General features: G+C 36.3%; 1 protein-coding gene across 6 annotated transcripts in view; it reads left to right on the top strand.

Annotated features, from left to right (window-relative positions):
• Positions 1 to 19825, top strand: part of LOC122796202 (SUN domain-containing protein 2-like) — a 509959-nt gene that overhangs the window by 429041 nt on the left and 61093 nt on the right. The window contains exon 3 of one of the 6 annotated variants that reach the window (XM_044064556.1): positions 13572 to 13653. The exons of the other annotated variants lie outside the window; for them this stretch is intronic. Within the exon in view, the coding sequence (XP_043920491.1) occupies positions 13572 to 13653 (82 nt within the window). The remainder of the gene's footprint in view (positions 1 to 13571; positions 13654 to 19825) is intronic. 6 annotated transcript variants of the gene reach the window in all.

Below are 19825 nucleotides of genomic sequence, written 5' to 3'. Positions count from 1 at the left end.
AACATGTCCTGTTTATGAGATCCCATGGTTGGGTGTGTATGCTACCACTGGACTTGTGAATGTGTAATAGGTCTGATTGGATAGGCTCTGTTAAGGCTCTATATGCGAGGCAGAGGTCACTCTTAGTAACCTGTATGATACTAAGAACAAGGAAATAGCTTTGAGATGGTCTGCACTGATTTAGTGAGAAGATATTGTGGTCATTCCAGTTGTGCCAAGTGTTTTGACAGGTACATACCAAAAGGAACATTATATTCAATGGGAGTCAAGTGCAGTGGAATGATTACATACAAGGACCTAGACACCATACCTTATAAGTTGTGCAATGAAAAAAACTTTCTTACAATAGCGGATATGTGATGATCAAAGGGCATTATCAACACAAGTTCCAAGATCCCTGACTACCAGATAAACTTACAGGGATGTATTGTCAAGGGTGGTCTTTCTTGCTGAAGGATACAATTATAAATTTCTTGGCATTTAAAATTTTTAGTCCATGGTTTTGACACCAGCTATTTGTTTGGAAAAGGCCCCTGAGGAAGACCTTGATGTCCTCTGAGGTGTTTATGATGGTACCAAGTTTACAGTCATCTGCAAAATTAGTTAGCCATACACCCTTAACATTTAATTTCACCTCTAAGAAGTACAGACACAGAAGACTGGCCCAAGGACTGAACCCTTGGCTACACTCGCTAGTAGCAGGTCTTTTGGCAGAGGAAGATGTGCCCTTCTTACTTTCCTGGGTTTTATTTGTGAGTCAACCTGCTATCCAATGAAATTACATACGGGTTTACATTTAACTTGGAGAGTTTATCTATGATTTCTGAACATGGAATGCTGTGAAACACCTTTGCAAGGCCTAGATACCCAGTACATGCTGATTTGCCCTCATCCATTCCTTCAGTAGCCTCCTTAAAAAAGTCAATCAGGTTAAGTAGGCAGGATTTTCCCTTGTCAAATCTGAACTAACTTTGGTCAAGAATCTGTAGCTTGCCTACATCCTTATTTATTAATTCCATAATGATCCTTTCCATAATCTTAAAAATGAGGCTGGTCAGGCTTATGGGTTTATAATTACTCAGGTCAGCTGATGCCCACCCTTGTGCAAGGAGAAGACTTTTACTGTCCTGCATTGATCCATCATGAAGCCAGTATGGAGACTTATATGGAGTAGTTTCTGCAGGGGGTCTGACAAGTTACGTTTGACACTTAGCTGTAGGCAACCCGGTATATTATCTGCCCCCCATGTAAGTAGTGTTTTTGGTCTGGGATACTGTATTGAGAACTTGTTCTTGGAAGATTTAAGGGGGAACTATAGATGCAGGTATGTGACCTGGGATTATAGGAGGGGTGAGGGAGTGTAAAGTTTGAGCTAAATTTAACTATTAGCAGACTGGCTACATTTTCTGGATTTAAGTATGTGATATAATTTACTGTTTGCTCTGTGCAGTGTTCTATGTTGTTTCTAAGGTTTCTAACATAATTAAAGAAGACTTTATGGTAATCTTTCACCTTTGTAGATATTTTTCTTCATATCTGGCTTGATTAATTCGATTAGGGTCTGGAGTTATTTGCTATGTTTAGCAAGAGCATTTTTAGCATCTTGATATTTAAATTTATTTTTGTGTGCAACGAGTTTTTCCTTATATTATAGAACTTGTTTGTATTTGCGCTCCATTATAGAGCTTTCTTCATAAATTTGGCATTATATTTACTTTGGAGGAGGACAAATGCATCTATGCAGCTGTTTACATGTACATAGAATTTGGCAATAAACGATTTCATTTAAGCAGTGGCATCATCATGCTGGAAGGGAATTTTGAAATTAGTCAAGTCATCTCTAAGTTTTGGCAGATTAACCTTTGCATAATCCCTGAATAGTGAGTATTGGATAATGCTTAAGGCTTCAGCCTTATGGCAAATCTGATTGGTTTGTGGTCTAATTTAACTGGACAGAAAGTGGCAAGTGATGCAGAGCAAAGCTGCCTCATACTAATAAGGACTAAGTTCAGTATTGCCCTTTGTTGGGGTGTAGACTAGCAGGTCCAGAGAATTTGTATTGAAGTCCAGAAATTTCTGTTTGTACATGTTTACTTCAGTATTCATATCATGTACACACTGACTTTGAAATGTAATTCATTTTCAGTTAACTTTCTCAAAGTAGTTTCAGAGACGTTGTTTTTGGGGTTTTTTTTTTTTATTTAATTGCATCCCTAGCTTTTAGTAGCTGCTAAGTCCCACACATACCTTTACAATCAATCTGTGCACTTAGTACTGGGCGGAAACTACTACATTTTTAGAAAGTATATCACAGTGACAAAAAATACATTTAGCAAGCATACAGTTATACTGTCTGTGGCCAAAGTGTATATGTGATCTGTGCTAATACAATAAGGAACATTTAATGTAACAAATAAATATGTATTGCTCTTTTTCCTGCTGCACATAGATTAAGGGTATCATTTGTTGTTGACTTCAATGCACACCTGGTAATATGTTTTGTTCCCCTAAACCAGTCTGAGCAGTGCCTTGAGTACTGCCCAGATTCAAATCCTCATGCAAACCTTTCACTTACTTCAAATATTTAGACCTAAATAAAAAGAAAGAAGGGTACATAGAGGATATAAACTAGTCCTGTTGCTGTGTAATCCACTATTCATGTGTCTATACTTGCCATTGTTTATTCATGTATAAGTGCATACTTTTTCAGTAAAGTATGTTTATTTATCTATTTTTGACTGAGTCCAGTCTTTCACCATTGCTTCCTTTGTCTGAGGAAGTACCTGGGAGCACAAGAAAGTTAAAGCTTATGTACAGTCACGCATTTCCCAAGTGGAAGTTCAAAAAAGATTCTGGCCTACTCAAAAGATCTGTGCTATAAGCTACCTGAAAGGCTGTGTGATGTTCTTAGTAGATTAATAGCTATTCTGCTCTCATTTTTTTCAGTTAATCCTCTTTACTTGGTAGAGAACAGTCCTTAATAAATACATTTCTTTTACATTCTCATTGTAGAACTGATGCGTCAGGCATTATTCAGTACTTGGCATATTGTAGTTTCTGGCTGTTGACTCATACAAACAATAACACTTCCCTTCTCACCCATATCTGTCTCCCTCTACCACCTCTTACTACCTCACTTCTTTTCTAATCTACTACACAGATTTCCTGCAATAATCAACTTCCTCAGCCATCCTTGTAAATCTTTTTTCCAGCTCTTTCTATCTCCAGATTAATTCATCTTTATGCAGTTTTATTTTACCCATCCTGTTTCCCATTATAGTTCTACTCTCTCCTTCATAGTCTAGTGATACACCCCTTCCCACCTATACCAAAAGAGAAAACAACCATGTATCATCCAGTTCCTCCTCATACAAATCTTCTCCATAGTTTTTACATTTTGAAGCAGAACTACCAGGTAATGCAAATGTTAGCACACATCTCTCCACACTTCCATCAAACTACCTTTTCCACCATTCCTCTGCATTTATTCTGTTTGACTACCTATACTGGCAATATAACAATCTTAATTGTGTGTCATAGATCAGATCCACTAACCTCGGCTATCTTACAGTAACCCAACCTCTTCCCAATGGAAAACTCTACTCTGTAGTTCACTATCCTTAACTCATTCCCTCCAGTAGAGCTCTTTTGAGTGTGTGCCTTTAACTCCCAGTGGGTGTGGCTTCAGCTTTTAAAAAATGAAGTTATCACCTTACATTTCTAACAAATACTCATTGACAGAGGTCATATATCAATACAGTTGTGTTTGCCATCATGTATGCTTCAAGATAAAATATTCTGGTACCTTATATGTATCATGGTTTTAGAATTATTAAGGCAATACTTGACGCTTAGAGGCACAGTAGGAGGTAACTACAGAAACGCCTGCAGAAATCCCATACCATAGACATCCTTTCAATCTCCTCATTCTTCCCCAACTCCATGTAAACAGCGCCAGTCTTACCCTTTTGGAACTAGACCATTCCTTTCTGCCTGTATAACCCCTTCCCCATTCTTACCCCTTCTCCTCTCTTAGCCTGCTCCTTCTGCACTCTGTTAATTGTTGCCTATATATTAGTCACTTAGTCACAATAGTCATTCTCCCACCACTAAGCCAGGTTTGTCCCATGCTTCGTGAATATCTGTAAAAGCCCCACCATTATTCATCTTTTTTTTAAATCCTCCGCGAACCAAAGACCATTCCTTCCCATTCTCTCATCTTACCTACCAACAAATTATAAATCCCCTCCTTCAAAAGACTTTCCATAGTTCTCTAAGTCCACTAGGAATATAGTTTCTTTTAATTAGCTCTAACAATCTCTAGCTATGTGCCTGATGACCTTTCTGATGCACATTGGAGTCTTTGTTTCCTTCTTCTCTTCCATACTCACCCACCACAAACCTCTATCCACTATACCTCTCAAGCAATTAATGCAAAAAATCTGTACAAAGCTTGACAAAATGGGGGTACAAATAGGGACATATTTTAAATATTGATCTTATACAATTTTAGAAAGTTGCTAGAGTAACAGGATTTGTTTTAATATACATTTTCTGAAGGATCTGAAGTCTGAAACTCAAATGTATGTCATTATTTAGTGACTGCAATCCTGAAATCATCCCAGTGATTTGCCAGGAAAATCGAGGAACAGGGCAAAAATATGAGGCAAATCTGTACAGCTGAGAGATATGCTATCCACTCTCCTCCTTTGTTCTTTAACTTGCAATATATTACTTAATCCTACTGTCTCCCATTTAATTTTTCAATTTCTATCTATTCTTCAGATTGCACTCTTCAAAATCAGGAAGTCTAACTGCTTATTTCTTAACACAAAATGCATCTCTATTGAATTATCACTCATGAAATAGGCATTCATACATTTATATACATGAAAACAAAGAATATTGACATATTTTCAGCTGCAAACATTATACATCACATATTATCTTCTATAAATTCATTGTCAATTGAACATTACACAGCTCATTCAATTCCTGCCTTCCATTAAACCTCATTCAGCCTCCAAAACAGTTTTCTGAATGCATTGCTCCCACAATTCTGATTTTTTTTCTATGTAATTTGCTCCTACCCTTTTCTAAAGATCCCACTTCTAGTTCATTTATCTATGTTATTATATTGACTACTTCTAATACAGTTGTTTTAGACTTTGATTTCCATTTTCTAGTAATTGCTTTTTTGGAAGTCACCAGTATTAAACTCAGCAAGGCCTTACCATGCCTAGGCATTTCAGACTCAAAGAAAAATATGTTCCCAATTGTTACTTTCGTACCCATCACACCTTTAACAAAAGCAAAAATTCTAAATCTTCTAGAATTTGTTGCACATTTGGGAGTCATACATATATCCTCCCATTGTTTCTTTGTGAATTGCTTATCCAATCTCTTTTCCCAATCTTTTTGAACCTTCTCTGATTGATTCATATAGTTGACATGCAATATTGTATATGCCCTACTAATTTTCCCTTTTTAATGACAGCTTACATTCTAAATTCAAATAAAAACTCTACCAGTGCTGCTTTTTCACTTAGGATGTCCCTGTTCCTTTCCTTTTGCCTATAGTTTGATATCAATCCTTGATAGGAAGACAATCTCCAGCCTGCATTCCAAATGTATTTTCGGCCTCTTCCCATTCTATTACCTTTCCCTCTCCAATTATTTTCTCCCAAAACATTGGTCCCTTTGCCAGTTTTCTCCAGTAAATTCCAACCCTCTCTTGCCGGTTCTCTGTACCCATATTGCAATCACCCCTGTAAGTAGAGGCTCCTTTCTTCATTCCCATGTTGGTTTAGTTCTTAGAACACTTTCTTCTGCTTTATGAATGTATAGCTATTGTTATTCTCCTTAAGGATTTGCATCCAAAATCCCAGTCCCTCCTTATTTCTTATGCTTCCCCATTTAATCATCATCCTTTTCCACTTTGAATAATAGTTTTGTGCATGCTGTACCTTAACTGTGTAGCTCTGAAATATCCCTTCAAAATAGGTAATCCCAAAAACAACTTGTACAATTGGAAGTTTGAACTTATCCCACTTAACGCTTGTCCTCTTCCCCTTCCAGATAAAATTCCTCAACATCTTACTAATTGCTATCCACAACTTCTCCTCTGGTTGATAAAAATATGCCTGAACTGTGTATACAACTAAAGGGCTTATAATATTTTTACTGCTGGTATCTTGTTATCCATATCCATAAAACATAGCTTTCAGTTTTTCAGTTTTTATATTATCTTTTGTTTAGTCTTCTCCAACATATCCTTAGCTGCCATAACATAATCCTTTTTAACCTATACTCCTAAGTCCTTAATTTTCTTATGTCCCCATAAATATGGGTATTGCTGAACCAGTTTGTGTATGGGTACATAGTTTACAGCTATTGCCTTTGTTTTATCATTGTTAATTTTGCCCCCCCCCTAAAAATAAAACTATCTCAGAATGTTCCACAACACTGAAATGTCCTTTTCAGGTTTTATCAGCTACAAAATAATATCATCTGCAAATAAAGCTAACTTTTCTTGATTACCATACCAACTGCATCCCTGAATTTCTGAGTCCCTTATTTGCTTTATCAATGGTTTTAAATATAATGCAAAAGGCGAAAGAGAAAGAGGACACCCCTGCCTGACTCCTTGTTTTCAACAGAATGTATCAGAAGGATCCCTCACTTTAATTTCAACCTCCAATTCCTCATATAGCTTCCTAATTAGTCTTATTATTGTGTCAGGGAATGCAAATGCTTCCATTCCCTACTCATAAAATCCTGGCTTACTCTGTCGTATGCTTTCTCTGCATCAAGACTCACAAACAACAGTGGTATTTTCTTGCATTCTGCATCCCTCTGGATCATCATTGTTCTATTAATGTTGTCAAATGTTTGCCTCTCCATCACAAAACCACAGTGATCCATATCTATTAATTTTGGCATCAACTTTGCCATTCTTTTAGCCATTATAGACATAAACAATTTATAATCATGGTTTAGAATTAAAATGGGCCTATATGAAGCTGGATCTGATAGGTCTTTACCATCTTTAGGTATTACAGCCACCACAACTTTCTTCCATGATGTTGATGCTTCTCCTTTTAAAATATTGCTAAAGAAAACCTTCCAGAGCTTACTCTCTTTCTTCCATCCTAGCTTCCAAACTTCTACAGGAATATCATATATTCCCAGATACCTTCCTACAAATTGGTTATGCATCACCATTTTTATCTCATCTCCTCCTATCGTAACTGTTAATAAAGTGAGCTTCATCTACCTCTAATCATTGCATAATTAATTATTACATCAACGTTTCCATTTGTACTTTTCCTTGATTTCCACATTTCTCTGCTTTATACAGATTTTCATAAAATTTCTAAAATATTTCTAATACCTCTACAGGATCTCTCATTATTTTCCAACTATGCTTTCTACTTTCTGTTTCTTGAGCATTAATGCTGAAAGCTTTTGTGGTTTGAAGTTATTATCAAAAAACAGCTGCATAATGCCAACCTTTCTAAACCCATGATATTATCTAGGCAATACCTTATTTTCTCTTTAGCACTCTTCAGTTGCACCTCTTCGTGTTCTGTGAGATTTCCCCTATTCTGCAATACTTTAACCTTTGTCAGTCCCTCTAAATAATTCTTGATACTTCTTAACTGTACCTCTTTTTCTTTTATTCCTACCCTATTTTTAAACTCTACTTTCATTTTATCCCACTCCTTAGCTATATTTTCTGAAGAAATTTCTATCTCCCCTAATAACTCACACATAATTTACACTACCTATTCCTTAAATCCCTCTCTGTTTAACAGATAGGAAGAAGCTCCAGTGTCTCATTTTTATTTCATTGCCCTGCATTTTTATTTTTATTATTAATGGTATGTGATCTGAAGTAGTTGTTACATGCATAAAAAAACTTTAACATTTTCAATGAAATATATTATCTGTCTAGTTAGCAAGTTTTTGCATCTTGGGGAATAATGTGTAAATTGTCTGTGAACTCCTATTATGGAATTCACATCTTCTATACTAAATATTTTCATACATTTCTTCAAAAATCTACTGTGTTTTGTGATAGTTTCCTTTCTTGGACCCCCGGATACAGCTTCACTCTTCCAGTCCTCACTGATAAGTAATATTCCCTGCTGAACGCTGATTATTTCTCCCAAAATATTCTTAAGCTCCATATTAGCAGTTTCAGATGGCACAGTGGTGCAGCAGTAGTGTTGTTGCCTCACAGCAAGAGGTTCTCTGGTTTGATTTTCGGCTGAAGTGCCTTCTGTGTGGAGTCTGCATGTTCTCCATGCATTCATATGGGTTTCCTCTGGGTGCTCCAGTTTCCACCCATGTTTCAAAGACATGTCTGGAGCATTTCTCCCTGGGCCTCTGCTGAAAATTGGCTTAGTTCCAAGTTGGACTTTCCTAGTAAACACATGTTAAATAAATAAAAAATAAATAAATAAATAAATAAATATAAATATGGGCCAGCATAATCCTCCTCCCTTGCCGGTAGCCCCTTAGTATTACATATCTGCCATTTTATTTATTTTTTCCTCCTTCTATCACTATTGGAGCTCCTCTAGAAATTAATATAAGTACTTCTCTTTTCCTTTATTTCAGATATTCTACTGAATAACCATCCTGAAATCCTTTATTTATCAAATTCACATGCTTATTTCTTTTCAAATGTGTCTTCTGTAGCATAGCTATTTGCACTCTGCATTTCTTAATATAGTTCACTACTCTTTCTTGTTTGTATATGCCTGTGAGACCATTCACACACAAAGATATTGTGGTAGTGTTGACATTATGATAATAAGTTATTATTCCCACTTGTTATGTATAACAGCTTTTTAAAAAAATGTCTAGTTTCTGATTTTGTGTTACATGCATACAGTAATGTTTGGTAGGATAATCATTTATACAGTTGTTTCTTCTCATATCCATTTGAAGCTATGTCACATCTTACAAGACTTTTTCTTTTAATGAAACTCTCAAAAAAAAACCACAACCCAGAACACCCCAATAACCTATTAACACAATACAAACACACAAACTATGTAAATTCTCTGATAATGAAGTTTAGCCCTCCTAATAGGAACAATTGTCCCAGTTTGACAGCTGTACCCACAGGCTTGAACTGATCTGCAATTAAGGTTATCCATGCTAAGATGCATGGTACAGCCTGTGCTTCTAATTAAAGTGTTGCCTGTTTTTGTCTTATCTTTATTCCTCTCGCAGATGTAGAAATCAACTTGAATGCATTCAGAAAACATCTTTTATTAATTGAAAGAAAAAAGTTCTGTTGTTATTGCCCTGTTATCAACTTATCTCTATAGAAACACGAGAACCAGATACACAGTTCCCTTCAGCTACAAGTTTTCATATTGTACTGTGGACAATTATTTGATGAAGGAAAACTTTTCATTACATTACTTACTTCCAGTTAAAACTTGTTGCTAGATCAAGCCAAGGCCCTTAATCCAGTCATTGCCCTATGCAAAAGTAAGAAAAGCATATACATTTTACTTATATCATGCATACTTTAACAACCCATCCCTCATTTCAATAGCCCAAAATTATAGCCTATTATTTTAAACATGCTTTTGTCCAGGCTTTCTTCTCTTTTTACACTGCAGATCCCACAGGAAAGAATATTTTGAATATAGTTGGATATAGCAGTTTGAATCTCACACCTGCTTCTCTAAATTCCCTGATTGCTGGAGTAAATGTACTCCTCTTCTGCCTGGTGTACAATGAGTAATCATTTTCCACAAGCATTTTACTGTCTCCAACTTTTAGTACTTTGTTCTAATGCCACAGTTTTGTCAGAATTAACTCTTTCTGCTGGTAGGATTGGATTTTTACTATTAAAGGTCTTGGTTGCTTTCTCATGACCAGGTTTGGAACATACTTATAATGTGCCCTTTCAATTAACAACTCCTGCTGTGGAATACCAGTCCAGTTGCTTATTTATGGTTTCATAAATTAATCCAGTCTGTTCCTTCCAATTTCTGTACTACAGCAGTAGTAGCAGTTTTCCCTGCATCCTCTGCCCTCTAATTCTACCATTTTTGAAACATTTTGTCTTGAGAAGTCTCATGCTCAGGCAGCCACTTTTTCACTTCAGCCTCTGATTTTTGCAGTTTTATCAGCTTATCTGAATATCTGTTTAAAGCTTCTTCCATTTTTTCTCAGCCTTTTGTTAATTGAGTTGATATACTCATTTTGGGTTTAATCAGCTCTGAGCATATTTGACTTATTTATTTTTTTATATATATTACTAGAAGTCATGTCTTGCAACAAAGCAGGAGCTTGAACTCCTTTTCTTCCCAGACAGTGTTTTCTGTTCACCTTGTATGGTTGATTTTCTTACTGATACCCTAAATTTCTTCTTTGCTGGCATCCAAGCAGTGGATTTGCTAACAAGTAGCTGAAATTTACTCAAAAAGACAAAATTACCTGCTCTCATTTCTGAGTTTCTTTTTTCACACTGGGAGAGCTAAAATTAAGCTGTTATTCAGAGTGCAGCCACCTTGGAAGTGAAGTCAGGAAGCCCAGCACCTTATTAGACCCCCTTGCCTACATTTCTACAGGAGAAAAAGCCTTCTCAAAAACAGCCCCCACCACATGGAACTCATTACCAGCTCAACTGAGGAAAATAACCAACCTCAAGCAATTTCAAAAGCAGCTAAAACAATTCATATGTACTCAAATTAAAATGTATATACTTCACGACCATTTATTAAATATAGTTACTTTCCTATTCAAATGCTCATAAATTATAGACATTACAGTAGTCTTCAGTAATTCCCTGTATTATTACAATTTAACAATTGTCTTGATTTGTAAAAGCATTTAATTGTTCATTTATTTGCATCTATTTACAAGGAAAGTCCAATTCGGCATGTAATTACTTTTCATTGGAGGCCTAAGGAGAGAATCTCTCCATTAAAAATATTATGCAGTAATTAGATTAATTTAAGTAGCACAGAATACAGCAATTAAAAATAAACTTTTATGTACACATTTTTCATTCAATATGATCAGTGTGTGTTATTACAAAGTGGTAAAAAAGTTTATTTTGTTAACTTCTACTTTCTTTTGTTAAACTAACAATTCCAGGACTGTATTTTTATCTTTCAATAATGTAAGTTTGAATATCAGTGCCAGCACTGGATTCATTAGCTCTTACAGAATGTAAACATTCTTTATATGCATGTATTGAAGCTTTTTGTACCTGGTCATGCTTGAAAAGGGTCATCAAACCAGCTCACATACCTGGATGAAAAACTTTAATATATACATACATGTATGTCTAGCATTCTCTTGCACTAGGTTTCTACTTGAGGCATACCTCCTAAACTCTTGCATACCCCACCTGCCACTCTTCTTCCTGATTTTTAATCTCCCTGTTCTAATCCTCCCTTGTTCAGCTTTCATACAAACCTGTCAGAAATTGTCTGTAATCCCTTCACACTTTTATCCTGTGGGCGTATCACCACATCTCATTAAATATAAGCCAAGTGGCAGAAACATGAACCTCACTTTCTTAGTCCTTCATGCAAAAAAATGTGTACCTTACCTAACCACTTATCCACCATCATATTCACTTTTTTTTTCAGGTCAAACCAATTTCTCTCAACTCTCCCCCTTACAGGTAAAAAGAACTTTTATTTATGACCTCCTGATGAGCACTGACTTCAAGACCTTCTTCTCTGCTAAACCAATTTCTCTCAACTCTCCCCCTTACAGGTAAAAAGAACTTATATTTATGACCTCCTGAAGAGCATTGACTTCAAGACCTTCTTCTCTGCTTTCCAGCTTAACCACCACTGACCTATTGAGATGAAAGTGCAATCATGACTCTTTTCTCAGTCTACTAAAAATCACCAGTTTACCCCAGTTGCAGTGCACCAATATTCTCCAGCATCATATTAACACTTTTCCACACAGTCACTTTCTCTCTTTCTCCAAAAAATCTATGCAAATCTCTGGTCCATTTTCCTACTATGCAATGAGAAATAATAGTAGACAAAGCAAGCATCACTGCTTTATCCCTTTACATAACTCTTTTTAATCAGAAATGCACCACTGGCCATGGTGTACACTGAAAGTCTTCTATACAGTGCCCTATTCCCTTACAATGATCCAGAAGGAATTTAGATGAGTCCAGAGAAAAAGGATTGCTTAAGCATGTTTTAATTAGTCTGTGCATCTTCAATTAAAATAGCTTGTAATAAAGGAATATCGGCCTATATGGGGTCTATATTTCAAGCATGAAATGGCTTTTGAGCGAATATGTAAAGAGTATTCATCGAACCGCATTTAACTGATTCGATTAATATGTCACAGGGCAAGGAGGTGGTTGGCCAACTACAGAGAGTTGCCCTTTCCTTCGCTATAGTGTGATCTCAGAGTTGGTATATTTAGTTTTTCCGAACGGCCATGTGAATTTTTTCACTAGGAAAAATGTTGAGTATGTATCCTTTCGCTATTTACAGATTTCGCATATTATGTGTTGACTTTTATGTAGTCACACATATGCGCGTTTGTTATTCTGATATAGACCCCCTAAATGATGGTCTGCATCAAAGCATTGTGCTCTGAATTATGCAGGAACAAGAAAATAAAATGTAAAAGAACAGGCCAAGTGGTAAAAATTTGTTTTCATTGCATTTATATTAATGAGGCAACAAAGTAATTGACTATGTAAGAGGCAACCATGAGCCCTGATCTTTGAACAAGAATTAGGGCCAGATTCAATAAAGCCTACACTAAGTGTATACTAACTCACACCTTCTTCTTCCTAATTTTAGTTTTCCTACTGATATTCCTGCAACTTTAAATATTAGCAGGGACTCATAAAGGTTACCACAAAGTATAGAATACATGGATACTTAGTGTAATCTGAGTAACTAGAAACCACAAAAAGTGTGATAAGAATTTTATTGAATATATACCGTGTACACTTTGTGTAGGCTTTATTGAATTTGGACTTTAATGAAAGACTCTAAGGCTTGACTGGTGTGCAGAGGTCACATTATTTTCTAGATTATAGTCATGGATTATATGGTTTAGGAGTACATGACAGAGGTGATGAGATAACGCAGCAAAATCTGCCATTAATTCAAGGTAGGAAAAAGAACAAGGCCAGCAGATAACTAATTAAGAACAAAGACAGAAGACTTTCTGCTGCATTAAAAATATATGTGCTTATTGTACTGAACAGCATTAAGGGAAAACCTTATGCATCGCCTTTTCTACTTCTATATAGTGTGAAGAAACTGTGGATAAAAGTGTGGGGTAGCAAATGAGATGGCAGATACAGTCTGTGTCTGACTGCAGTGGAGAGACACACATTACAAGGAAGAAATTAGGCTGCATTAACAGTTATCAGTTATCTTTAGAGTAGACAGCAGATTTAGATCAGAGACTGAATAACTGAAGGAGTGTAATGTTATAATAAATCAGGTGAAATTTCATCAAGAGTACTGATATTTCATTAGCTTTAAGATGTTTTAACATACACTGTAGCTGACCAAATTATCTTTTGTATTTTTCAGCAAAGAAATGACATAGCCCAAGCTTTAAGGCTTTATAGTGAAGATCGTACTGGTCTAGTTGATTATGCTCTTAAATCTACAGGTAAATATAAAACAAAAACAGTAAAATTTGTCTAGATCAACATATGTAATTAGATGTAGAAGTGTACATGCTGAGTGTGTGTGTGTGTGTGTGTGTGTGTGTGTGTGTGTGTGTGTGTGTGTGTGTGTGTGTGTGTGTGTGTGCGTGTGTGCGTGTGTGCGTGTGTGTGTGTGTGTGTGTGTTGCTTTATGTTCTTCATATTGATCACTGCAGAAGTAGCCTAAGTTATATGGGTTATATCCTGCTCAGGATATAACAGCTGGCCTGCTTCCACAGTTTGAAAGCATTTTCCTCATGTCCAGACTAGTATGCAGCTCAAGCTTCAGAGCTTTCTTGCCACTGATGAAAGTGCTCCTCTGTGGGCATTTGACGATGGATGGTCAGCTAACACCAAAAAATTAACTCTTGCTCCAACTGAACCTGCCCATCAGGCTGACTTGAGGTTCTTGACATGGAAACAAACTTACTCATTGCTCTGACCTTTACAAGAAGAGTATCTGAGTTGCAAGCTCTTATGGTGGGTCAACATCATCTCATTTTCTACGAAGATTGGGTTTGTTTGAGAACTCAAACCAAAAACAAGATAGGCACACAGTCACGGAAGGCTCTGCTGGAACAATGTCAGTACTATAAACAAACACTCACGCTATGAAGCTCAAGGGATACACACTTTATTAATGCAGTTTTGGATGTCTCTTTAGAAAAAATAATCGAGACTAGAAGTTTTAAATCTAAAGTCTTTAGGAAAAGCACTTTTTCTAACTCCTACCTCTACTATACCAGTGCACATCCTATTTCTCAGAAAAGGGGTATTGTGAGAGACAGATTATAAGGAGTAGTAGGATGACATCAGATGACTATGATTTTGAGAAAGAAAGTGAACTGTTAAAAAACATGTTTTTAGATAGAGGTTACCCTTCTTTACTACTAGAAGAGATCCTTGGAGAAGTTAAAAGGGACAGACATCATAAATTTGCTCCTACATTAGGGAAAACCATAGATGGTGAAGCTAGAGATTATAGGATCAACCAGGTCAATTTCAGTTTGAGAAGTAATTTTATTTTGAATTACAATATGCAATCCACATTTATTAGGAACATAGTTAGTTCCAATTGGAACAAATTCAGTAATTTTTCCGACTTACCCAAAATATTTGATGAACCTTTATGGTTCACTTATAGGAAGGGTCGAAGTATTAAGGAAGTTTTGGAAAGAAGAAAGAATGGAAAGAGGGTTAAAAATGGTACATTTAAATGTGGAAGATGTACACAATGCCATTACATCTACCAGGGATCTACTTTACACCTATCCAGGAGGGAATTAAAAATTGGGACCAATGCCTATGTTAATTGCGACACGACAGGGGTGGTATGCATTGCAGTTTGTGAACCCTGTGGGGCCTTCTATGTGGGTAAATCCACAAGGAAATTTAAAAGGCATATTTATGAGCACTTAAATGAAGTGAAAAATAAAGATGAGAAAAATGCTCTATATCAACATACTAACTCTTGTCCATTAGCAAAATTTTATATTTTTGTGATAGAAAAAATAGATAATGACCCATGTGGGGGGGCATGGGAAACCACCATAGAATATCGTGAATTAATGTGGCAATTAAAACTGGATGCCAACAAGAATTACGGGTTTAATGATTTCATATCCCTGGCCCCAGTTTTAAAGCTTCATGCAGCTAAATTATAATTTTTTGTCCATTAGGGGGAGCTCTATTAGGTATTTAACATGTTTTATTATAACATTATTCATCATAATATTTTATATTTATTGTATTATGGTACCTATTTCTTATGTTACAAACCTTTATATATTTTTATTAAAAAAAATTTTGTAACTGGACACAATGCTTATATTTAATCAGACTTGCTTCTATAGTTTTAAATTAGTTGTGTCTATTAGTTTGGTTTTATGTATCTTAATTATTTACAAGTTCTGATTGGTTGATTGTTTTTAGGGAGGGTATTTAAGTTTGGGGAGGATTTTATACCATTGTCTGATGAAGTTTTTACGAAAACGGAATTGTGTTAAACTGTGGTAATAAAGTGTGTATCCCTCGAGCTTCATAGCGTGAGTGTTCATTTATTGTACTGACATTGTTCCAGCAGAGTTTTCCGTGACTGTGTGCCTATCTTGTTTTTGGTTTGATTTGTAGTTTTATTGGGCATACTTTCTCCTTTTTGTGGATTTCTTTGAGAACTAATCCTTCCTTTATGCCTACAGTGGCATCTAAATTTACTTTAAACCAAGCTATCCATCTTCTTTCCAGAGACTAAAATGATTCCCCCATACTCTAGCTTTCCATAGACAACTCTGATCGGTTATTCATTTCTTATAAAAATAAGGAAAAAATGGCAACCTGTGACAGAGCAAACTATCTCCAAATGTTTTTCTTGTGCTATTACCTTTTGTTATAGCCACCACAATAAGGCAATTCCAGGCAAGGTCAGGGCTCAATATACCAGGGCATTGGTTTCATCTGTAGGTTTATGGAAAGAATGGAGTCTGGAAGTATTCTAGAAACAATAACTCAGTCTTCTCTATATACTTTTACAAAGCACTACAAACTGACTTCTTTTCCAGATTTTGATCAGACTTTACTATGATCATTGCCCATTGACTTCTGGATGCTCATTTTCCCTCTCCAAGTTAGTATAAACTATGGTAGTCAACCCATATAGTTAAGTGTACTACAGCAGTGATGAAGTGAAGAACATAGTACAGTTGCATAAGTAAACTTACCAAAACAGTAGATGTTTTAATAATGACTGTTACTGTAGCCACTCCCTCCCTCCATCCCTTATTTTTGCATTTTTTTTTGTTGCCAGGGTGAGGACTTTCACTTTTAGTTTCCTAGCCTTGACCTCTTTTAGGGCTACAACCTCCCTGTCTCACTAGGCATGAAAGCTCTGAAGAGCTAGTCACCCAAATCCTTGTTTTTTTTTTCAGCTCTGCTCAAACTGATAATAGTTTGGGGGTAGGGAAGGTGCCCTGAAGCTTTGTAGCTGGCTGATTCTTATATCCTATGCAGGATATAACTAATATAGCTAAGGCTACTGCAGAAGTGATTATCTGAGCATCGACTGCTATGGTAAGTTTACTTGCATAACTGTACTTTCTTTTATTCTTTTTAAATGTAATTTGGATGAAAAGATGCGTAACTGTAAATTCGTCTCGAAGCACTTCAAGAATTGGCTTAATTTCTGTTGTCATTCTAAGGGGATACAGCATCTGTCAGTCTGGGTTGACATGATCGACAGACCTCCGTGCTTTGCCAGAGATGGCCTTCATCTGTCACCCCTGGGATTTCAGCTACTGGCAAAGGCTCTTGCCACCTCCATAGTTCCTTTTTTTAGGCAATGTCACAGGGGCAAAATTCCCTACATAAAAATTTCATCAAAAAAAACTCAATGTTATGCTTCTAAACTCTAGGAGTCTTAACATGAAACTGCACTCAATGGAAGCAGTCCTTACCTCGGAAGACACTGACATCTGTGCAGTCATGGAGACCTGGTTCAAGGCAGTGGAAAACACCCCCATACTGGGTTACACCTCCTACCACACATTAAGCCCATGAATGGAAAGCATGAAGACTAAAGGAGGCAGTGTATCAATATTCATTCAAGATAAATACACCTCCAGATTGGTTACACAGTATGATTCCCTGAAGACACTTCAGGTGCAACTAACTGTTGGTAGGAAAGCTATTCATGTCATTGCCAGCTACAGGACCCCCTCCATGAATCAAGACACCCATTCTGCCTATTTGGATCTACTGGAATCTATCAAGATACTTCTGAACACCATGGATCTGGGTGATTTTAATTACCCATCCACTGACTGGGTAAATTTCTCGTGCTCACACTCACTTGCCCAAAGGTTCCTTGAGTTCGTTAACTCCAATGCCCTGGACCAGCTGGTGGACACTCCAACTACGGGGTGCCAACATCTTGGATCTGGTGCTTACCAATATGGGGGACCACTGTAGCACCCCCACTGTGAGGTTTTCCTTTGTTAGATCTGACCACAGATCAGTCTCATTCGAAGTAACTATCACATTGGACCCCCCCCCCCAGCAACAACTAAACTAAAAAACTTCTCCAAAGCAGATTTTATCCTTCTAATGGATTATATAATTACCTTCACTGCACCTCCCCCCTCAGATGTAACTGGCAACTATGCCGAGTCCTACACCAGTGCTTTTTGCAAACACCTGTATAACTGCATTGACACGGCCGCACCTAATAGGATCAAAAAAAGCTCTTCAAGGAACAGCAAATTTGCTGTCCAAAAGTAAGAGGGAACATGCCCTAAACTGGAAACACTCCCTCCTCAGTTTAAACAAGCAAATAAGACTTTTTGTGAAGTCTTGTAAAGCAAACTACGAATCCAGAATACACATGCTATTAAAGTTTACAAAATATAAGAAAACAGAAAATCATAAGCAATGAAAGTAGCAGATGAAACAGTATAGGGAAAGTGTGTTCAAATGTTACAAAATCAAGATGTATACAGTCAACAAGTCAAGAGATAGAAGTAAATTTGAGGTGTACAATTTCAAAAAGCAGGGATGGAAGTTTTGCAGTTTTTTTAAGTTAATTTAAGAGGTGGTTCCAGGTGGCTGGTGCCTATCCAAAGTAGGCTCTTTTGTGTATGTCTGTTACAGCCTGGAAAGTGTAAGATTTTCATGTTGACTGTTTCTAAGTGAATATCCTCTATTTCTATAAGGTAATAATTTTCAGTGATAATTGATTATTTGAATGGTAAAGTGCTTAGAAGTAAATTTGTCCTGTTTTCTACTGGAAGCCAGTTAAAGACCTTTAGCATATTGCAGTGATGCATTTGGTAGTCTGCCAATTGTACAAATCTACATATTTTGTTTTTGGCCATTTGAAGTATATGAAGATTACAGGCTAAGTGATGTCTTAATAATACAAGCCCATATTCTAACTTGGACATTTTGTGCTATAGTTGTACAGGCAACTGGTGAAAAACAATGTGAAATCCCGTGGCATAACTTTCCTTGAAATCGAACTTTTTTAGTGATGTTATTGTGAGGGATAAGGAAGGCTAAAGAATGATGCTGAGGTATTTTTGTTTAATGACATTAGGAATGGTATTGTCCTGAATGTCTTTACATAGGATAGATGGAAGCCTAATCATTTCTGAGGTAAGAAAACAATATAACTTTACTTGTTTACTTCTTATTAATAGTCTGTTAGTAGTAGACTATTTGCATAGGTAAAGAAAGTTAGTTTAGACTGAAGGTAAGTATATTTTTTACTGAATTCAGTTAGCAATATGTCATCAGCATGCATACTATTCATAATGTTCAGAAAATGAAGATCCGAAATAAGGCCCTTAATACAAAAAGGGAATAGAGTGTGGGGGTTGGGGACTAACAATGAACCCTGGTGAACTCCAGTGTTTATATTCTCCAAGAATGTGTTTTTGACATATACCTAAAAGGTTTGATCTTTCAGGTAGCTTTGGAACCATTGAATTATGTTGACTCCAAAATTAAATTTGCTAAGTTTGTTGAGCAGTAGCTTGTGATTAACAATTACGAATTGCCTAGTCATGTCTGTAAATAAACCAGTGCTAAAATCTCTTCAATAATATTGCTGTAAATTCTATTTGTAGCAGTGCACAATGTAGAATTGCCCTGAAGGCTTTGAAAAAACCACGTTGCTGATTGCATATTAAACCGGATATATATTTATGCCTTTAAATAGCTGTTTCATTTTATTTATTTGTTTATTCTACTTGTTGATTGGAAATAATCTGACTGAGATTAAAGTAAATTTTTAGTAGAGTCCCAATGAGAAATGCTTCAGAGATACAACAGACACAGCAAAAATCAACTGCACATAGAAATTATTGAATACCTATACAAAAACAATTACAAAATACATATGCAGAAAAATATAGCACATCAGTAATTAAGTCTACAGATAAATACAACAGCAAAATATGAAAGCAATGTTAAGAATGTATTGCTTAAAGGAGGCTGAGGAAGAGATGGAGAAACTAGGATAGACAGGAGTTGGAGACAGTATGGATGGAGAAGAAATTCGGGTACAAAGATAGGTCCAAGTGGAAGTCAGTTATTTAGATTATTGAGAAATTATTTAAATGTACTGTCACATTTAAGATCTAG

This window comes from Protopterus annectens, chromosome 1.part0 (genome assembly GCF_019279795.1).
Source record: "Protopterus annectens isolate FY-2018-M chromosome 1.part0, PAN1.0, whole genome shotgun sequence".
Classification (NCBI taxonomy): Eukaryota; Metazoa; Chordata; order Ceratodontiformes; family Protopteridae; genus Protopterus; species Protopterus annectens.
The sequence above is the reverse complement of the archived record's forward strand: the minus strand, read 5'-3'. Positions and strand labels throughout refer to the sequence as shown.